The 18,314-nt window shown below is 33.8% G+C and overlaps 1 protein-coding gene across 1 annotated transcript; it reads right to left on the bottom strand.

The window, feature by feature from the left end:
* Positions 1 to 726: 726 nt before the first annotated feature.
* Positions 727 to 17,281, bottom strand: LOC110025293 (eukaryotic translation initiation factor 3 subunit B-like). The gene is made up of 12 exons (XM_020725706.1): positions 17,013 to 17,281; positions 14,135 to 14,301; positions 13,809 to 14,049; positions 11,990 to 12,136; positions 10,343 to 10,471; positions 4,157 to 4,285; positions 3,742 to 3,825; positions 3,542 to 3,663; positions 3,051 to 3,249; positions 1,935 to 2,467; positions 1,508 to 1,616; positions 727 to 1,260 (listed from the first exon to the last, which is right to left on the bottom strand). Exons 2-12 carry the CDS (start codon positions 14,254 to 14,256, stop codon positions 916 to 918), a joined length of 2,160 nt encoding a protein of 719 aa, XP_020581365.1. The 5' UTR covers positions 14,257 to 14,301; positions 17,013 to 17,281; the 3' UTR covers positions 727 to 915.
* Between the last annotated feature and the right edge of the window lie 1,033 nt (positions 17,282 to 18,314).

The raw sequence follows: 18,314 nt of genomic DNA, 5'->3' as shown, positions 1-18,314 counted from the left end.
AAGATTTAACTTAACTTGTTAAATGAACTTTTCAAGCTTTGATTATACCATTTTGATGCATCTTGCGAGCGGCGGCGGCGGCAAACAATGCTAGTTGTAAGCGGCGGAGTGAACTGCATCATCGACGTGCAGCGGCTGCGGGCTACTAGAAGCAGTGGGTGATAACTGGCGACAGAGGTTGCAGCCGACGATGGGGCAGCGGCCGACGACGGCGGCGATAAGGGACGTGGGTGGCAGCTTGCCTATTACATTTTACCAATGATGTAATTCAAATTTGACAAAAATGAGACGAATTCTATGCATTTAATACCTTTTTTTTCTCACCAAAAAAAAAAAAAAGAACTTCTAAATACTTTCCCACTATCCAACACTTTCAATGATTATGATGTAGAATAAACTTCAAATTTTATTTCACATGATCCACAAAACATAAATCTAAAGTTTTAGTAAATTTTCACTTGAATTAAATCGCACAAGTAGCCAAGCAAAAGCAATCTTATTGGGACTCACATTTACAAGATATACATTTTTCCCCTTCCAATCAAATGCATGAAAAATAAAATACAAGATATACATTTTCTCCTTCTTTCCACTTCAATCACATCATAGATAATTTCTTTGATTTTTTTTTTTAATTTAATATAAATTTTATTATATTTTAGTCTAAAATGTTTAGAATACATAGTTATGATATGCAAAAAAACCTCCATCACACATAAATTTTAATTGAATCTTATTAATATTTTCTTGACAACAGCTCAGAATTTTCACTAAATTTTAATAAAATCATAGTTCTTTCACCCCTAAAGTTCTTTGAGACTCCTAAGTTTGAACCAAAACTTCTGCAATTAGCAAAAATGAAAACTAGTAATGAGTGTCTTTTAAGAGTCTCTAATAGAGAGAGCTGTTGTTTTGTCAGTCCTGATCCTCATCAAAACTAACAACCTCCTCGTTGACGTCGATAACCTCCTCCACCTCCACCTCCTTGGCCTCATATTCTTCTTCCTCGTCGCTCGCCTCTCCATCTCGAAGCAGGAGCCTCAGCTGCTTCTCCTCCTCGTGCAGCTTCTTCCATTGAGCCGCCCATTGATCCCATTCCTCCTGAATCATCTTCCTCTTCTTCCTATCCTGCTCGCTCAGCTGCAGAGATACATCCTGGTCTTCTGCTTCATATTTCTTGCTGTACTTCTTCAGATTCTTCGATATCTCTTCTTCCTTCTCAAGGCTCAGCAGAGACGGCGGCCTCGGCCTCCACAGGAACTGATTCAATTCTCCATCAATGGTGGACGTTTTAGCAATTTCTCACAATTCTTATGTAGTTACATATATTTACACACATACAAACATTTTATGCACATAAAAACAATGATATTATCGCTTTTTTTCATGAGCAAGTTTTAAAGCACTGCTACGATTGTAAATATGAAATTTTAGATGTGAAATATGTAAATACATAAGAAATGTGTGGTACTTACGTAAATTTCCTAAAAGATTAAATTTTTATTACCTGACAGAATTGATCCTTCGGAATCCGATATAATAGCTTTCCATTGAAGGACCAGACATGGAATCCATTCTCCATTTCATGAACTGATGTAACAGATGTTGCCAAATATCTAATATAAAGGGTTTTCAAACATCCGTTAACACTTAACAGCCGAAAAAGCTATGGAAGAATTACATGCATGCTACCTAATTCTTATTTCTTTACATATCTAACTGCACCTAAAGTTCAATTTTTACATAAATTCCACCTTACCACAGCATAAAAACGTATTTTTCACTTGTTAAAAGTAAAAATAGTGATATTTTTTATGTGATATGAAAGATTTGGATGGAACAAATGTAACAAAGTTTAGGTGCTAGATATGTAAATACATAGGAAATGGGTGGGTATGTATGTAACAGGAAAATAATGGAATTTTGAAAATTACCTTCCAGTCGGATCCCACTCCATCTCTGTGGCCATGAAGTGTTCGCCGGTGGCCATCGTCTCGAGCTCATCAACGTTGTAGAATTCTAGCTGGCCGTTGAAGCCCTTAAGGCCGGCGAGGACTATGAACCTACCTGCGGGAGACCAATAGAGAGCGTTCGCCTGCTTTGACTTCAGGGTGGCAAGCTTTGACACGCGGCCCACGTTTTGAGCAGTCCGCATTGAGTAGAAGCTGATGTCCGGCCTCGGGCCATCACCGTGGATGATAGCGAATCTATGGCCTTTTGGTTCCCATGCAAAAGCCACAATCTTGTCATTCTTATTCTCGAGTTCGAGCACCTCAATTGGGATGTCGCGTTGCTTAATTCGGAACAGCTCGAAGCCAGTGGTTGTGCTCTTCTTTGTCTTGGTATGGCGATCGACCTTTACAGCGAGGTATTCTCCATTATTCTGCCAGTACATCTTGATATCGCTGACATTGAAGAGGTTCTTCTGCCTCATTTCTTCTTTGCTTGGGATTTGGATGAGGCTTACCTGAAATTATGAAGGGACATTTACAAACATTAGCACATAATTCTTAGGAAGATTTACATACATATCACTCAAATCTTTTGTATTTACACATCTAACAATTAAACTTTAATTTTACATAAATTCCACCTTCCGCATGAAAAGGTGTAGTTCACTTTTAAAAAGTTAAAATAATGATATTGTCGATGTGATATGAAAGAATTGGGTGGTATAAATGTCATAATTAAAGTTCTAGGTGTTAGATATGTAATTACATAGGAATTGGGCCCTATGTATGTAAATGCAGATAATTCTTATGTATTTACTGATCCAACCCTAAACTTTCATACTTACATTTATAAAACTTAACTTCAAGATTACATAAAAATATCACAATTATTAACATTTTTGAAGTAAAATACATATTTTCATGCATTGGTATATGACACCAAAATGTTAAAAGCATGAATGTCCGACTTTAGGCGTTGGATATGTAAATACCTAAGAATTGTGTGATATATATGTAAGTTTTCAAAAAATAAAAGAAAATGAAAATGTTCAGCTTAGTTTATGAAAGAAAGAGATTGAGATAAAAATTTCTACTCACCCTAGCAGGCTGGTTACCACCACCAAGCTCCGGAACAAAGAATGCAATAATAGGATCTGTGGGAGACCAAGTGAAATCCACCACATTCTCAACCTTCAGAGATTTCTTATCTATGAGGGCGAATGTCTCAGTTTCATACACAGAGATTACATTCTTTCCCAGTCTGGCAAAGAATTTGTCCTCTTTGCCACCACCCCATCTGCAACAATAGCCGAGAAATTATATATGCTTAGAATATAAACATCACATAATAAAAAAATGGCTAAATTACCAATATAATCACCAGACTATTTATATAAGTGTTAAATTAATCCAGATACTCCATTAATATTAACGTAAATCGTATCCGGGGAGGAGTATTTTAGCCCCCCATTAAAAGAATTTGGGGGCTAAATTCTCATTATCATGACCCGAAAACAAAGCGTCAAATGACCGTGTTGTCACCTTTCTCACCATTTTGTCACTTTTCTCCTAAAAAATACTATAATCACCTGAAAACCGGCCAGGAGACTCCAGTTAAATTGCTGGATCCTAACGCAAAGTCATCTGCACTTCCTTTGAAATCTCGCATCAGTTTTCCAGTTCTCACATCAAAGAAATTCAGGACTACCCTCTGTCCACGAAATCACATGTATTTATGATTTAACTCAGTGAGGTAATATTTAACAAAATATCATCAGATTTTACTCACATGTGTGTCGCGGGGATTGCTGGGCTCATGGCCGCTATAAGTAACAATATATTTCTCGCCGGGAGAAAAATCTATCAGTTTGACCTATCATATAACAGTACATCAACCAGGTAAGGAATTAAAGCATAAATTATCGGAAGAATTGCATACATAGCCTTAATTCCTATGTATTTACATATCTAACACCTAAACTTAAAATTTTTTCATACATTCCACCTTACCTATGTATGAAAAGGTGTACTTCACTTTTTAAAAGTTAATGTAGTGATATTTTTGAGGTAAAATGAAAGATTCGGGTGGTATAAATGTCGAAAATAAAGTTTAGGTGTTAGATATGTAAAAGCAAAGTAATTGGGTGGCATAAATAGCCCTAAATTATAATGCTGGAAAGAGAAGAATCATGAAAGGTGGGAACCTGTGGATGCGCAAATCTCATTAGTCGGCTGAATGTGCTGGCACCTCCCCAAACAGCAGCACCCTGCCTGTGAACTGTGGCTAAATATGTCCCCATTGGAGACCACTGGACAAAATTCTCGGTCCAAAACTACGAAACAGAGTAAAAGGCCTCAGCTTGATTATATAAAATATTTGCTAATATATAATTGAAGATAAATAAATTATATTAAATGCCATAATGGACTACTTTGCTAATATATAATCAAAAACTAGTTGTTCTTGTAGAAAACTTTAAATTTGACAAAAAAATCAAGCAAGATGTGACTCAAAAACTTGTGTTCATATCCAAGCGTGTGCATAGAAAAATAAAATAACAGATTAAAATCCTTCAAAGGCAGTAAAGTTCAAAATCCTCACAAATGATCTCAACATGAAAACTGCAAAAACTTTCGATTTGTAATTTATATATGCAATATGAAGTTACAGCTGGAGATAAATTGTCTACAGAACTCCAAATCAATTAGGCAGCTTCATTTTAAAATGGATTTTCCACAAAAATGACATTTTTTTTTTCTTTCAGAATTGCAACAGCGTCACTTTGTTTAAGAGACAGTCATAGAAGGGTTCAAGCAGCATTTGTTCAAACAATATCTTATCTAAAATATAATTTATGCATAATTACTCTTATAATTATTACATCCTATCTGATACTACTCATTTTAATAACAAAAACGATCAACGATAACTATTTGTTTTATTTTTAACCCAATGATTAATGGCCTTAATAATCCACCAGTTTGTTCTCACGGTCAAAATTAAAAATTAAAAATTACAGATATAACCAGCAAAAGTAAATTCACCAACAACGGCAAAGGTTAGTGTCATTAAGGTAGAATAAAAGGAAATATTTGCATCCTGAATTTAAACTACCGTGCACATTCTTACATATATACATGCATGCATGCATGCAAGCATATTATATTTAGTCATATTGGATCCCCTTGAAATCCACGAATTCACTTGCCTATCTGCCAACACCTGCCAGACAGTCTCCATATTTGCGCATCGAGCTTAAAAATGGAAGAACATTATTCTTTCCTTCTTTCTGCGGCTTCATTCAACTTATTGATCCACAGCATTGTTCTTTCCATCTTTCTTTATGAAGCTTCATCCATTTCACTAATGCAAAGCATTATTTTTTCATTCTTTGTGTATCATTAGTTGTATAAATATTTGAATTCAACTATTCAGATCATGTCTTATTGTTTTTGATTTCTGGTTGTTCCTGTTTAGGAAAGTGGTTTATTTGTTATCAGTGGGAAAATTCTGGATGAACTCCCCATATTTTCTATTTAAACCTAGCAAAGTAATATAGAATGGGAAGAATTAAATCTCTGAATTCTTTCAATCATTTCTACATGCTATTAGAGCAACTTCCTCAACTTTTCCATCCTTGTAACTAGTAGTAAAGAAAGCACGCACATTGATGCAACATCCACTCATAGTCAGTATATTCTACTCAATAATACCACCCCATTGAATTTTATGTTTTCCATCGCTAGCATTATCTTATAGGGCAAAACTTCATCAATGGTTTCAATTGGAGACGATGTTTAACAATTGGAGACGATGTTTATATTTCGAAAAGGAATAAAAGATCACTTCATCGAAGCAGCTAATGGACCCAATGAAAGATACTTAAAGATTTGATCATGGAAGGTAATATGGTAATATGATGGCTAATAATTTTCATGGCAAATGAAATCATTAAAAAAACAAATGCAAAAACATGAACAATGAGAATGTTATTGTGATATAAAATATGGCTTAGGTCATCCAAATTTTATATTGTATGAAAATTATTTCCTAATTTAATCAAACAAATTTTAAATCTTATCAAAGTAAAATTTATTCATTATTGAAATGCATTCGTAACTCTTTCCTGTCATCCAAACAAGCAACCAAATCCTTTTACCTTACCCATAGAAAGGTACATGAACCGTTTAGGGTCAATAATATTCTAATCGAGCAGATTCATTACATTTGTTAATAATCACACTAGATTTACATGATTATTCCTTATGAATAATAAATCTGAAGTTAGCGCCATATTTCAAAATTTCAATAAGATGGTGCAAACTTAGTTCCAAGCTAAAATTTAAGTACTCCGCACCAACAATCGGTGGAAGTACTCTCTCTCCATTGGGCTTTACCAATTCGACCAAGTGATTATTCATCAATACACATCTCAATACTTCACAATAAAATATATTTGATGGTAGAAAAAATAAACATCTTATCGAAGTAGCTCAATCAATCATGTTTGCCTCAAATAAATTTTGCAAAATCCTAATCACAGTTATCCTCCAAACTTAACCACATGCTCAAGTCTTCTCCTTCACTCTAACAAAATTTTTTGAATGAACCCCCATCATCCATATGCATCCTAAACAACGGAGCAAACTTAAATATAGATCACTCAATAAAATTTCCTTGCATACTCATTAAAAAGTGCAGAATTTTATTCTCTGTCCACCATTTTTTTTTTTTTTTTTTGCATCATAAAGGATGTCACCTTCATCAAATCCAAATATTTATGCCGAATATAAAATTATGGGAAAATTTTCAAGGAACATCGCATTTAGAAAATCGAGCCTGTTACTAAATTTTTGCTATTCTTAGAAATCTAAATAAACTCCACTCAAAATCAAACTTGCTTGAAACCAACAAAAAACCTTTGGATTTCATACACAATGCCATCACCAAAGGAATGATTATATACATGAGGCCAAAAATCAAGAAGAAGAAATAAATCCAAGTATCTCTTGCACGTAGCCATGGATCTTAACTAAATTTAGAGACTTCTTATCTTCACATCAATAACAAAACTATATAACTGACAGTATTCGATCATAATCAACTAATTACAATCGGGAATGGAGTTAGAACTTGTACTAAGCACCCTACCAATGACTTTATGCCATATGACAAGTTAGCTTCTATTCATAGTGCCCTTATCACATCATTAATAAAGGTTCAAATTCAAAAAATATTCACAAGGCTCTTAAGTAGACTCACTACAAGTACATTATACCCTTGAAACAAATAGCACCTGGAAATCATTTAACTGTCAAAAGAAAAGAGATGAATCAAATTTAATTGAACTTTCTCTATTAAACAGCGTTGATTGAAGTAAGAACAAATTCAAAGCTCAATTTATGGTTGACGGTTTCACCCAAGCCTATGGGATAGCAATGAGAATAAAGTTAAATGGTTATTAACTCCATTTGTGTACTTCGATCACTTGCAACAAACTTGAGCTGCCTATAATAAACTTGATATCAAAACTTTTTTTCTAAATAGTGATCTCGTCGAAGTCTATATGATTGGCAATCTAGATTTGATAGCCAAGTTAGTACTGACAAAATTAGCGAGCATTGAAAAACCTCGCACAATTTTAAACAATCATTACATACATAATATGGTTCATTATCACCAGTGGTTAAGTTGGCAATATATCCATAAAATATATGTTAAATTATATGATTGTATAATTTATATTGATAATATTAATATTACTAATCCTGAAAAGAGAAATAATATTTGGCCAAAATAAAATGAGATTTAAGGATTTAGGATAAATTTGGTATTTCATTGGCATAGGCATCTTTTCAAATCAGCTCTCAATAGAAGAATTAGGACGATGGGATGAAAACCAATGAGCAGACCTATGGACCCAAAACGTTAAGATGGAGACTAAGGATAAAAGTCCATCAATTGATAAAAAATACTTCTGAGAAATAAAATTTATCTAGCACATGCCAGACAAAATATTTGCTTCTCAATTACCATCACCAACCAACAAATTCGTGAGAAATCCACGTGAGAAATCCAAAAAAAAAAAAACCAAAACAAAAATCTAGTTTATTTTCATAATGTTGCAATACATGAAGAAGGATCCAAGAAAACAACTATATTTTAGAAAAACTCTCAAGAAAAAGCCAATTTCTGAATTAATGCAATGAAAATTAAAGAGACCATCAAGCAGGACAGAGTAGGTTTATTTTCTGATAATAAAGCTAGTATTATCAATGCAAACAACCTGCTCCTTCGAGATCAAACCAAGCATATAGATAATGATTATCATTTCATCAAGAAAAAAATTGTTGAAAATATTATTCAACTTGTTAGCACTCTTAAATCTTCAACTAATTGATGTACTCGCTAATGCCATTCATCACATCAGCTTCGATAGTCTATTTGTTACCAATTTCCTTAAACCTAACTTATACTATGGGATCGGTGGAAAATAAAATCAATAAAACTTTCCACTACAAACTTTGAACTACAAGAATTATTACTTAATACTAAAGAAATGCATACTTCTAAAACATAAGAATAGATTTTCAAAAGTGATCCCCTACTTATGACAATATATACAACCATCATACTTAATAAATAAATAAATGAATACTACTATCATAATATCACAAAGCTAATTCAAGAAATGAGCATAGCCATTCAATCTAAACACTTCAGCCTATTTAGCGAATATATTCATTCAAAAGAAAAAGTAAAAAAAACCCTTATATAAGCAAAACAAAAATCAAAAACTGCAAATTTACTTAAATTTAACCTTTAAAACCTAAAAGTTTGAATAACAAGCCATAAATTTTAACCTTCCAATTTAAATTCAAGTATATAATTAATCTGAACCATAATTTTAACGATCAGTTCTAAGTTCAACTTTAAGGAATAAAGTATTTAAAATATAAAAAAAAATCAGTATTGTAAACAAATATATATGAGGATCATTTAAAAATAAAGACTATAGTAGTTCTACTTCATCTTTCCTCCATCGCTTAACAAAAAGGAAAAAAATAAAAACCTTTTGAAGGAATTGAGCATCAAAATTATCATTGTTATTAATTCATTTTTAAATGTTAAAAAACCAAGGAGTTTTGAAAATAAATCTTTAAATATTATTAGATTTTAAAATTAATTTATAATAATAATAAGAGACTTTTTGGTGTGAATACATCAGTAGTGTGCAAAACTTGTATAAAGCCAGATAAACTATCATATCAAGTAAAACTGGCAAGCATGAAATTAACTAATCCAACAACAACAACAAGCCTTTTCTCTATTCAGTGGATTGAGTGTTATATTTTCATTTAATTCTAATAGATTAAGATCATTGTTTATGCAACATGTCCAAGTCTTTTTAGGCCTACCTCTGTCTTTCTTAACATAAATCAAATCTAAAAAATCTACTCGCCTAACATGATCAACAGATGATCGGCGTTTAATGTTACTAAACCATTTAAGACGACTCTCTAATTTTGTCCGCCACTGGAGCTACGCCAACCCTATCAAAGATATATTCATTTCACATTTTTTATCTAATTGTCAAGCCACTCATCGACCTAAGTATTCTCGTCTCAGCAATATTTAACTTAGTTTTATGCTTTTCTTTTAAACGCCAACATTCTGCGCCATAGAGCATTGTAGGTCTTACCACCATCCTATAAAATTTTCCTTTCAGTCTAAGTGTTACTTTTCTATCACACAATAAGCTGGATGTATTCCTCCACTTCAACCAACCCTTGAATTCTAGTGATAACATCCCCATCTATATCACCATAACTTGGAACTATAGACCTGAGATATTTAAAATGATCACACATTTTCATAATTTGATAACCCATAGTTACAACTCTGACGGTAGAGTTACTACTACTAAAATTACATTCCAAGTATTCAATTTTAAATCTACTCAAACGAAGGGCTTTAGACTCCACTATAGACCTCCATAATTCAAGTTTTTTTCTGAACTCTTTCTCTAGTCTTATCCACAAAAAAGATACCATCAGCGAAAAGCTTACACCAAGGCACATCCTCCTGTAAGAGAATCCATAACTAAAGCAAAAGGATATGGGCTTAAAGCCGATCCCTAATATAATCCATTCCCCCGAGAAAATCCAAATTTCAAACTATAAAACAAACTAAAAAAAATAGAAATATGAATAAAGAAACATTCACTTATTTTGGTATATCCTCTTGTAAGAGCATCCATAACTCAAGCAAAAAGATATGGGCTTAAAACCGATCCCTAATGTAATCCATTCCCACGTGAAAAACCAAATTTCAAATTAAATAAACAAACTAAAAAAATAGACATATGAATAAAGAAACATTCACTTACTTGCCGGCGGTATACAAGTTCTGGCATCATTTGTCTGGGATCATTCCAAAATATCTCAGTGAAGGCTCCAGCACGAATAACAAATTGATCTCGAGCCTTCTCATCCGTCAACCATTTTTGCAGATTTTCCTGTAAGTCTCAAAACGGAGTTATGAATGTAGAACCCAATCATAGAACACCATACTTGTTTAAAAACCAAATATATAAATATGTGTGTGTGTGTGAATATATATATAGAGAGAGAGAGAGAATCAATCAAAATAGCCATACTAAACTACAAAACATGGGCCAAGATTCAAACAAAGCAACACTTCGAGTCAAAATAATTATTCATTGTCAGCCATTCAGTAATTGGTGTCATATAGTAGTAAGTTTTTGGATGGTTTACAAGGATACCACTTGATTCTTATGTATTTACATATCTAACACCAAAACTTCAATTTTTTCATATATGTCACCTTATCTATGTATGAAAATGCATATTTTACTTTTTAAAAGTTGAAGTAATGTTACCTTGGATGTGGTATGAAATATTTGGTGGTACAAATGCAAAAAACAAAGTTTAGGTGTTAGATATGTAAGTACATAGGATTTGGATGGTGTATATGTAAATACATAGGATTTGGATTGTGTGTATGCAAAAGCCCCTGTTTTTTATGGTGGAAGTACATAACAAGCCATTTAAGATCTGTATCACTAATTTCAAATTTAAGTTTTAATTGCTAAAGCAGAATTTTCTTCAAAGGAAAAACTACATAATAGACCATTACGAAGGCAAGGTAAAAATGGGGCCTGCTCTTGCGATAAAATATGGCTGACCATTAATAATCTGCAATAACAATAAAGTAAATAAAAATGAGTGCATCTCTTTCGTCCCTGAAATTGCCAATGGATGAAATATTTTAATAAATACATCAACGTTAAAAGTGAGGGAAGTTTTGAAAATTATTATTGTCAAATGTAACTGTTTGAACAACACAACAAAACAAATGCTGGAAACCACGATCATGACAATAAAGTAGCAGCTCATTCCTTGCGTCACTAATTTACTTCACTATGTTTCAGAACATCTCTTAAATTAGGACTCAATAGATTAAAAGGTGAGCCGTGGTTTAATATCATTGCATTACCACAACTCTAGAATAAGATGGTCATTGATTTCTCAGAAGATTACATACATGCCGCACAATTCCTATGTATTTACATATCCAACGCCTAACTTTAATATTTACATTAATACCACTTTACTTATGCACCAAAACGTTTATTTCTCTTTTAAAAAATAGTGATTGTGATGTTTTTTTGTGATAAGAAACATATCAGTGATAGAAATGTAAAAATCAAAATTTTGGTATTAGATATTTAAATTCATAAGAATTGTGTGGTATGTATGTAAAAGCCTGTAATTTCTTTAGCATAATAAAACCAATCAACAATGAAACTAAGAAATGATTTAACAAACAAAGCTTGAACACATGCATTTGCCAAAATTAAATAATCTTCTAACAAGATCTGACAATGTGATCCTTTCAACCGCTCTCCTTTCTCAATCTAAAAGATTTATTGCATACTAAGGCTACGAATTGAAATAAATAATAATTAAAAATTCAAAAAATAAAGAATAAAATAAGCATGGTGAACACTCACTCCAGGTACATATGGTTTAATTTCAGCGGGCGTCCATTCATCTGGAATTTTCATATATTTCTCAATCTCATCAAATAAATTCACTGCAAATATATGTGACTTGTCTAACTTGTATCCATTAGTCTTCTCTTTTGCAAGTTCTGCTTCCTGTTATATAATAAGAGATAAGAGATATAATAATGTAAATAAAGTGAAAACAAAAAAATACTTAATCTTTCCTAAAACTACAATCTGAACATAAACAACAGTGAAGTTTGACTATGGAAAAGAAAAATAAATCCATTATTCATGTGAAAAAAATTCAAAGTTCAAGTCACTATGGCATGAATGGTTTCAGTGTTTTAGTATGAGACAATAAAAAATAGGAGAGAAATGATGATGAACCTGACAAAAATTTTAATAAGAATTAAATGCCATAGAATTACTCAGAACATTGTAGCCCATTCATACCGGCGGATAAAATGGCTCTCTAAAGGAATGGACCATGTCATTATTTATTTAGAGGTTACAAATCAAATCTCATTCCACTCTAATTGGAAATTAAAACTTTAAAAAAGATGAAGAGAATTAGAAAGTAGGCAGTTGTGAGTTTTGAATGAGATAAAGTAAAAGAGAAAAAGAAGATTCCCGCTACAAGAATGATTTTGTTTGTCCCAAAATATGCAGAAAGTAAAGAAAAAAGAAATCTCTTAGGTAATTGTTTTATAACACCTAAAGTACCTATCTTTGAATAAAAACATTAATCTATTTTTTTTATTTATATGAGGATAAATATATCAAGCTAATTATATTATTTCATCATCTCTTTTTCTTTCAACTCAAACCAAGAATTGGAAGAATAATTTTTATTTCTCCCAAAACCTAATCAAAAGAAAACAAAAAATCTCTTTTTCATCTTCTCTATACACCAACCTTTTTTTTCTCATTTCCCTCAACTCCAAACCAAAGTGTTCATTTTCTTTATAAATCAAAGAGAAGTGTGACGCTTTTGTCATAAAATTTATGCATGATGAAAGCGCCATTTTACAAAACATGTAAAACAATGCATATTAATGATTCAAAATATGGAGTACAAAACCGAAACAATTGTTTCTCTCACTATAACGATTTCTGGAAAATATTGTAGATAATTGGGAATATGCACTGAAATATTTCCAAAATTTCTCTGAAATATATAACATTCAAAGCGGTAAAGCAAAAGAACCAAATAAAAACACTATCCTTATATCAGAATTATGAGAGAAAAACGGTATATTTGATCATTTATTGTACAGGCACCTAATGGCTTCATGTATGGTACCAAATAGCATAGAACGCTGAGAAAACTTTACCAAAACAATAACATAAATGGCACAAACCTCTTAACTCCAACAATTCCATGTCTAAACATTCACAGTAGAAAACAGCGATCATTTCATTAATACCCAAATAACATACACAGCATTCAAGTTATCCATAGAACAGCTAAACCTATGTAATTCTCAAACATTTAATATCCATATATTCGTCATGAATAAAGACGAATGGTAAATTATTTACTTTGAAGTGAAAGAACTATCCCTGAACATGCGCATACAAAAAAAACCTCAAACTTCCTCTGTTGGACCTCTTTTGCTACTTTCTATAGACTTTGTGCAATCAGCAAGTTTTTCAACGTCAAAGAAGTCGGAGAAAATTTAAAATGCAAGATAGTATCTAATAACTCAGCTAAAAAACAAGTCATAATGGCACCAAAAATCAACATACATTTATGTGCACGTTTAGATGCGCATCTGAATAGAAAAAATATAAGAATACATATACAATGCAATTTTCTTACCTGAGTGGTATTGTATTCAATGAAGCAGTATCCGAGTGTTTTCTTCGTTTCCGGATTTACTGGCATCCAAAGACCACCTTCCCGAATCACACCAATCTGACTATAGATCTTTCGAATAACACCTTCAAGCTTCTCAAACTTTTCTGGTGGAACTACTGGGAGATTGTCAACCACAATCACATTCCCAAACCCAGATTCCAGTTCAAGGGCTTCTTCATGATAAAGATCATCGTCGTCATCACTGCAAAATTGTAATAAAAGAGTATAGTAAGTACAATCATGCAATAACTTTGATAAAATATGGAACATAATCTATTGAATATTACCTTCTGATCCCAAAATCTTCTCCAAGGGGAAGTGTGATGGAATCCAAATTAACTGCGGACAAATCAATTCCTAAACCTCGTGCCGTGGCTTCTATATCTGCCATTGAAACGATTGCAGCCATCCTCACAAAATTGGGATCACAATCTTGTGCTCTTCAAGTAAACAACTGATAAAAAATCAAATTTTAAGCTTTAGCTAAAATTCAAGGCTCAAGCTTTTACGAGTTGCTCGGCTAAATTAAAGTAATTAAATGCAACGTCAAAATAAAGGATCCCCATCAAGCCAAGATGGTTACAGAAACAAATCAAGGCTCAAGCTTACGAGTAATCAGCCAAATAGGCGTAGAGAACATGATTTAAGGCTTGAGCTTACAATTAATCAGCTAAAAATAAATCAATTAAATATCACAACAAAATAAGAGCATATCATCAAACCAGGATGGTGATGGAAAATTGAGGGGTTAATTGTTCCTTTAAGGCACCACACTACCACGATGTTCCTTTAAGGCGCACGTGATTATAGGCTAGGTTGAACCACCTTGATGCTCCATTGAAACCCCACGTGGTTGGGGTTTATAATGGGTTTGTCGAATAAGAGTCTTTTCTGTTTTGAATTCATAACATCTCACGAGGGGACCTCTGAGGACTTTTTGCTTGTTAATTTGGCAAAGTTTATCAGCCTTTGAAAAAGCTTATGAGCTTAATAAGAGAGCTTAGGCCCAATTTGGGATCATTTTTATTTTTTGGTTTCTATTTTTGTTTGTATTTTGCTTTGATTATATTTTATTTAAATTAATGCATGTTTGACTGTGATGATTGTTTTTAAAAACACTCAAACTATATTTTAAATATTTTAAATGTTATTAAAAACAAAATAATTTCTTTATAAAAATTTAAAAATAAAAACCTATAAAAATTATACTATCCAAACATGTTTTCAAAAACAAGTATAAAAAATAAAAATAGAAAGCAAAAAGTGATGTCAAACGGGCCCTAAACTAATTGTCAACGAAATATCGCATGTAATGAAAGATCCATCCTAGGAATAAGCTTGTTAGCAAATGAATTCACTAAACTTTGGTATGTTAGTATGAATCATGCTCTGCCCTTGGAATAAACCATCACAATGAGCTTCAAACATTGAGGTCGTTAAAACATATGTAAACAGAGTTAGCAAATGCTTGATTGAACTCCCAATGGAATCAAACTCAATATGTTCCTCTATAAAAGGAATCGGAGATGAAAAGCCTCATTTTTAAAAAATAATATTGACAGTATAAATGCAAGAAAATTCCTATAATGATGGAGAAATCAAATAATTTGGCGTTTTATAAAATGAACATGTAGTTTCGTCGAATAAAATCACTTTTAGGAAACAATAAATCAATGGCACTACGGGGCCATTTGGTGGCAGGATTTCAAGAGTAGTTTAGCAGGATTTAACCTAAGAGGCTGTTTTATAGCATAGTTTAAGTAAGATTTAACCTAAATCCAGCAAAACAGCAGAAATTGTAACTTTAAATCCTACGGGGCTGTCTAGCAAAGGATTTAGAGCAGGATTTAACCAGGATTTAAGCTAAATCCTACCATACAGCCATTTTGGACAACTTCAATGCTCGAATTCACTAAGGGGCTGTTTGTTAGCTGGTTTTAAGAAAGATTTACGCAAGATATAAATCCTAAACAGTCGAACATATTCAATCTTGTTAGTTGAGTATAGAAAACTATCATGCAAGAGGAGCCACTAGTTTCACACCAAAACTTCCACACTCTAGCCTCATTTTCATGCACCCAAGCCAATGAGACCTTAAACTTAGGAGGGGAGAAGACGGGCTATGAAACAAGCTAACCCACTTTCACCTTCTTTGCTTGAAAGACCGAAATACCATAAGTGAAGTGGTCAAGCCCCAAAAACACACTTCTTAGTTAGAGCGGGGGCTGCTTTTGAAAAAGGTATTGCTTAATAGTAGTAACGCAGTCTTCTTCCTCTTGTTTGTTTGGGATACCTTTGGACTCCTTTTCCAGATAGTGATCTGCATATCGATTGTGCCAAAGATTCCTATATTGGCTATCGGTCATGTTCTCCATCGTCATTCCCACTCCCATCTAAAGCTCATGCTTTTGGCGTTGCTTTGTAGATCTGCGGATTTCACCCATACAAACGGAATTCCACTCTCCTCTATCTCGCTCGGGTGAATTGATTTTGAGAGGATTCCGCCAGTTTTTGGTGACTTGAACTTGAAATCCAATTCACCGCTTGAGTGACCTTTACACCCAGTCATTCCGAAGCACACTCGATCAAATTCAAATTTGTGTAACATGAAACCTATTAGCCCGAAAGCACCAAGTGGGACAACAAAAGTCCCCATACTGCCTAATTGACACCAGCGAGTTAATCCTACTTGTGCTTCAGGGCCGGCAACAAGCTAAATTATTCACACGAGTAGAAACCGCAGCAGCTAAAAATTTACTCCTGTTCACTTTGAGTGGTAAGAAAACCAGTGAGAAGTTCCGAGACTACAGAAAGCTAGGTACGTGATAGAGGGAGGGATTAGCGAAAGTAAAGAGGAGCGTGAGGTGTAGGTGGGTGTGGCGAGCTTCATTTGCAGGACGGGGTAGGGTGAAGTAAGGGCAAGAGAGCTAGTTGAATTTCCACCTATCGCATGCAGCCGCGCGTTCGAGTCAATTTTGGAAGCCACCAGTAGCAGGATTTACGCAGGGTTCAAGCTAAATCCTGCCAAACGGCCAAAAACGCCTCCGTAAATCCCAAAATGACGCCGATTCTTGATAGATCCGGGATTTACTATATCCTGTGAATCGGAGGATTTCGTAAATCTTCGACAAGCAAAGAGGAAGAATGGCGCGCGAACAGGATTACCTTCGTTGATGATTTCTGATAGGAGCAGAGCGGAAGGACAAGAAAGATGGGAGTTCGGCAGACTCTGTGAGCAGAGATCCCGTCGTTGCCTTCCCAGCAAGCTTTAATAGCGACTGTATCGCGAAGGTTCGTTGAAAAAGGCGAAAGTTTTAAGCGAAACCGGAGAGGGCAGGGACATAGGCGAGGGTTTTGAGCAGAGATGGAGAGTTTGTGCCCAAAATGGGTGAGGGGAAGTATGTATAGGCGAGGGTTTGGGAGAAACAAATATTGCATGCGTAGTTCTAATTCAGTTTTGCATTCAGAATTTTATTCAGAACCTACAGACAGGCCCATCATAATAAAATAATAATAATTTAATACATAAATTTGCTGTTTTAATTTATTTTATTTGTGTTAATTTATTAATTTAATTGATTGATAATTAATAATTAATAATTCAAACAAATATATATATATATATATATATATATATGGTACTCCACCGCCAAATCTTCATCATCCATCACGAATCTCAAGCATGACATGAATATCGATGCAACATTTTATGCTACAAATATTTAAACTTCAATTAAAAGTCATCCAAAACTCTAATTTCAACAAATTTATAGTCAAACTGACTGACTTGATGAGACGGACCAAAGGATATCAAGGTTAGTTTGATCTGAGTCAAATCAAGCCCAGATCAAGCAATTAAATTATTGTTAAAAATTTTTCGGACACATTTAAAATATCAAACGAATGTTGAGTTCAGCGAGTTTATAGTCGAATAGAGTGTCTCAACAAGAAGAATCCAACGAGCCCAAAATTGCTCAATTCCGACATCTTTAAGGCACTTAAATCTTCATCAAATGTCATCCGATTGAGGGAAACTCTCCGGACCGTCTGATCAAAAGAGTTCATATTCATGCATTGATTGTACCCAAAATACTATAAATAGAGCTCCACCTTACATGAAATGAGGGCTTGGGCGAGAGAACTTGAGGAGAAGGAGCTCGAGTCCAACATCATTTCTGTCATCGTCGATCGTCGTCGACCACCACCAACTGTCAGCTACCAACGCTGACCTCCGTCGACCACTGTTAACCACTACTGACCAGACGTAATCAGCCGACGTTATAACTTGAATAATCTAGTAAACATTTTCCGTCTATGGAACAAGGGTACTCTGTAATCATCAACTTATAGTGGATTTGTTTAACCGGGACAGGCCCCGTGATTTTTCCCTTTACGAGTTTTCCACGTAAAAATTTATGGTGTCATCACAGATTGATTCATTTTCATCTGAGTATGTGTTGAATCCTC

The sequence above is a fragment of the Phalaenopsis equestris genome, unplaced genomic scaffold (assembly GCF_001263595.1).
Source record: "Phalaenopsis equestris unplaced genomic scaffold, ASM126359v1 Scaffold000297, whole genome shotgun sequence".
NCBI classification, from domain to species: Eukaryota; Viridiplantae; Streptophyta; class Magnoliopsida; order Asparagales; family Orchidaceae; genus Phalaenopsis; species Phalaenopsis equestris.
Note: the sequence above shows the minus strand (reverse complement) of the source record. Positions and strands in the feature narration are given on the sequence as shown.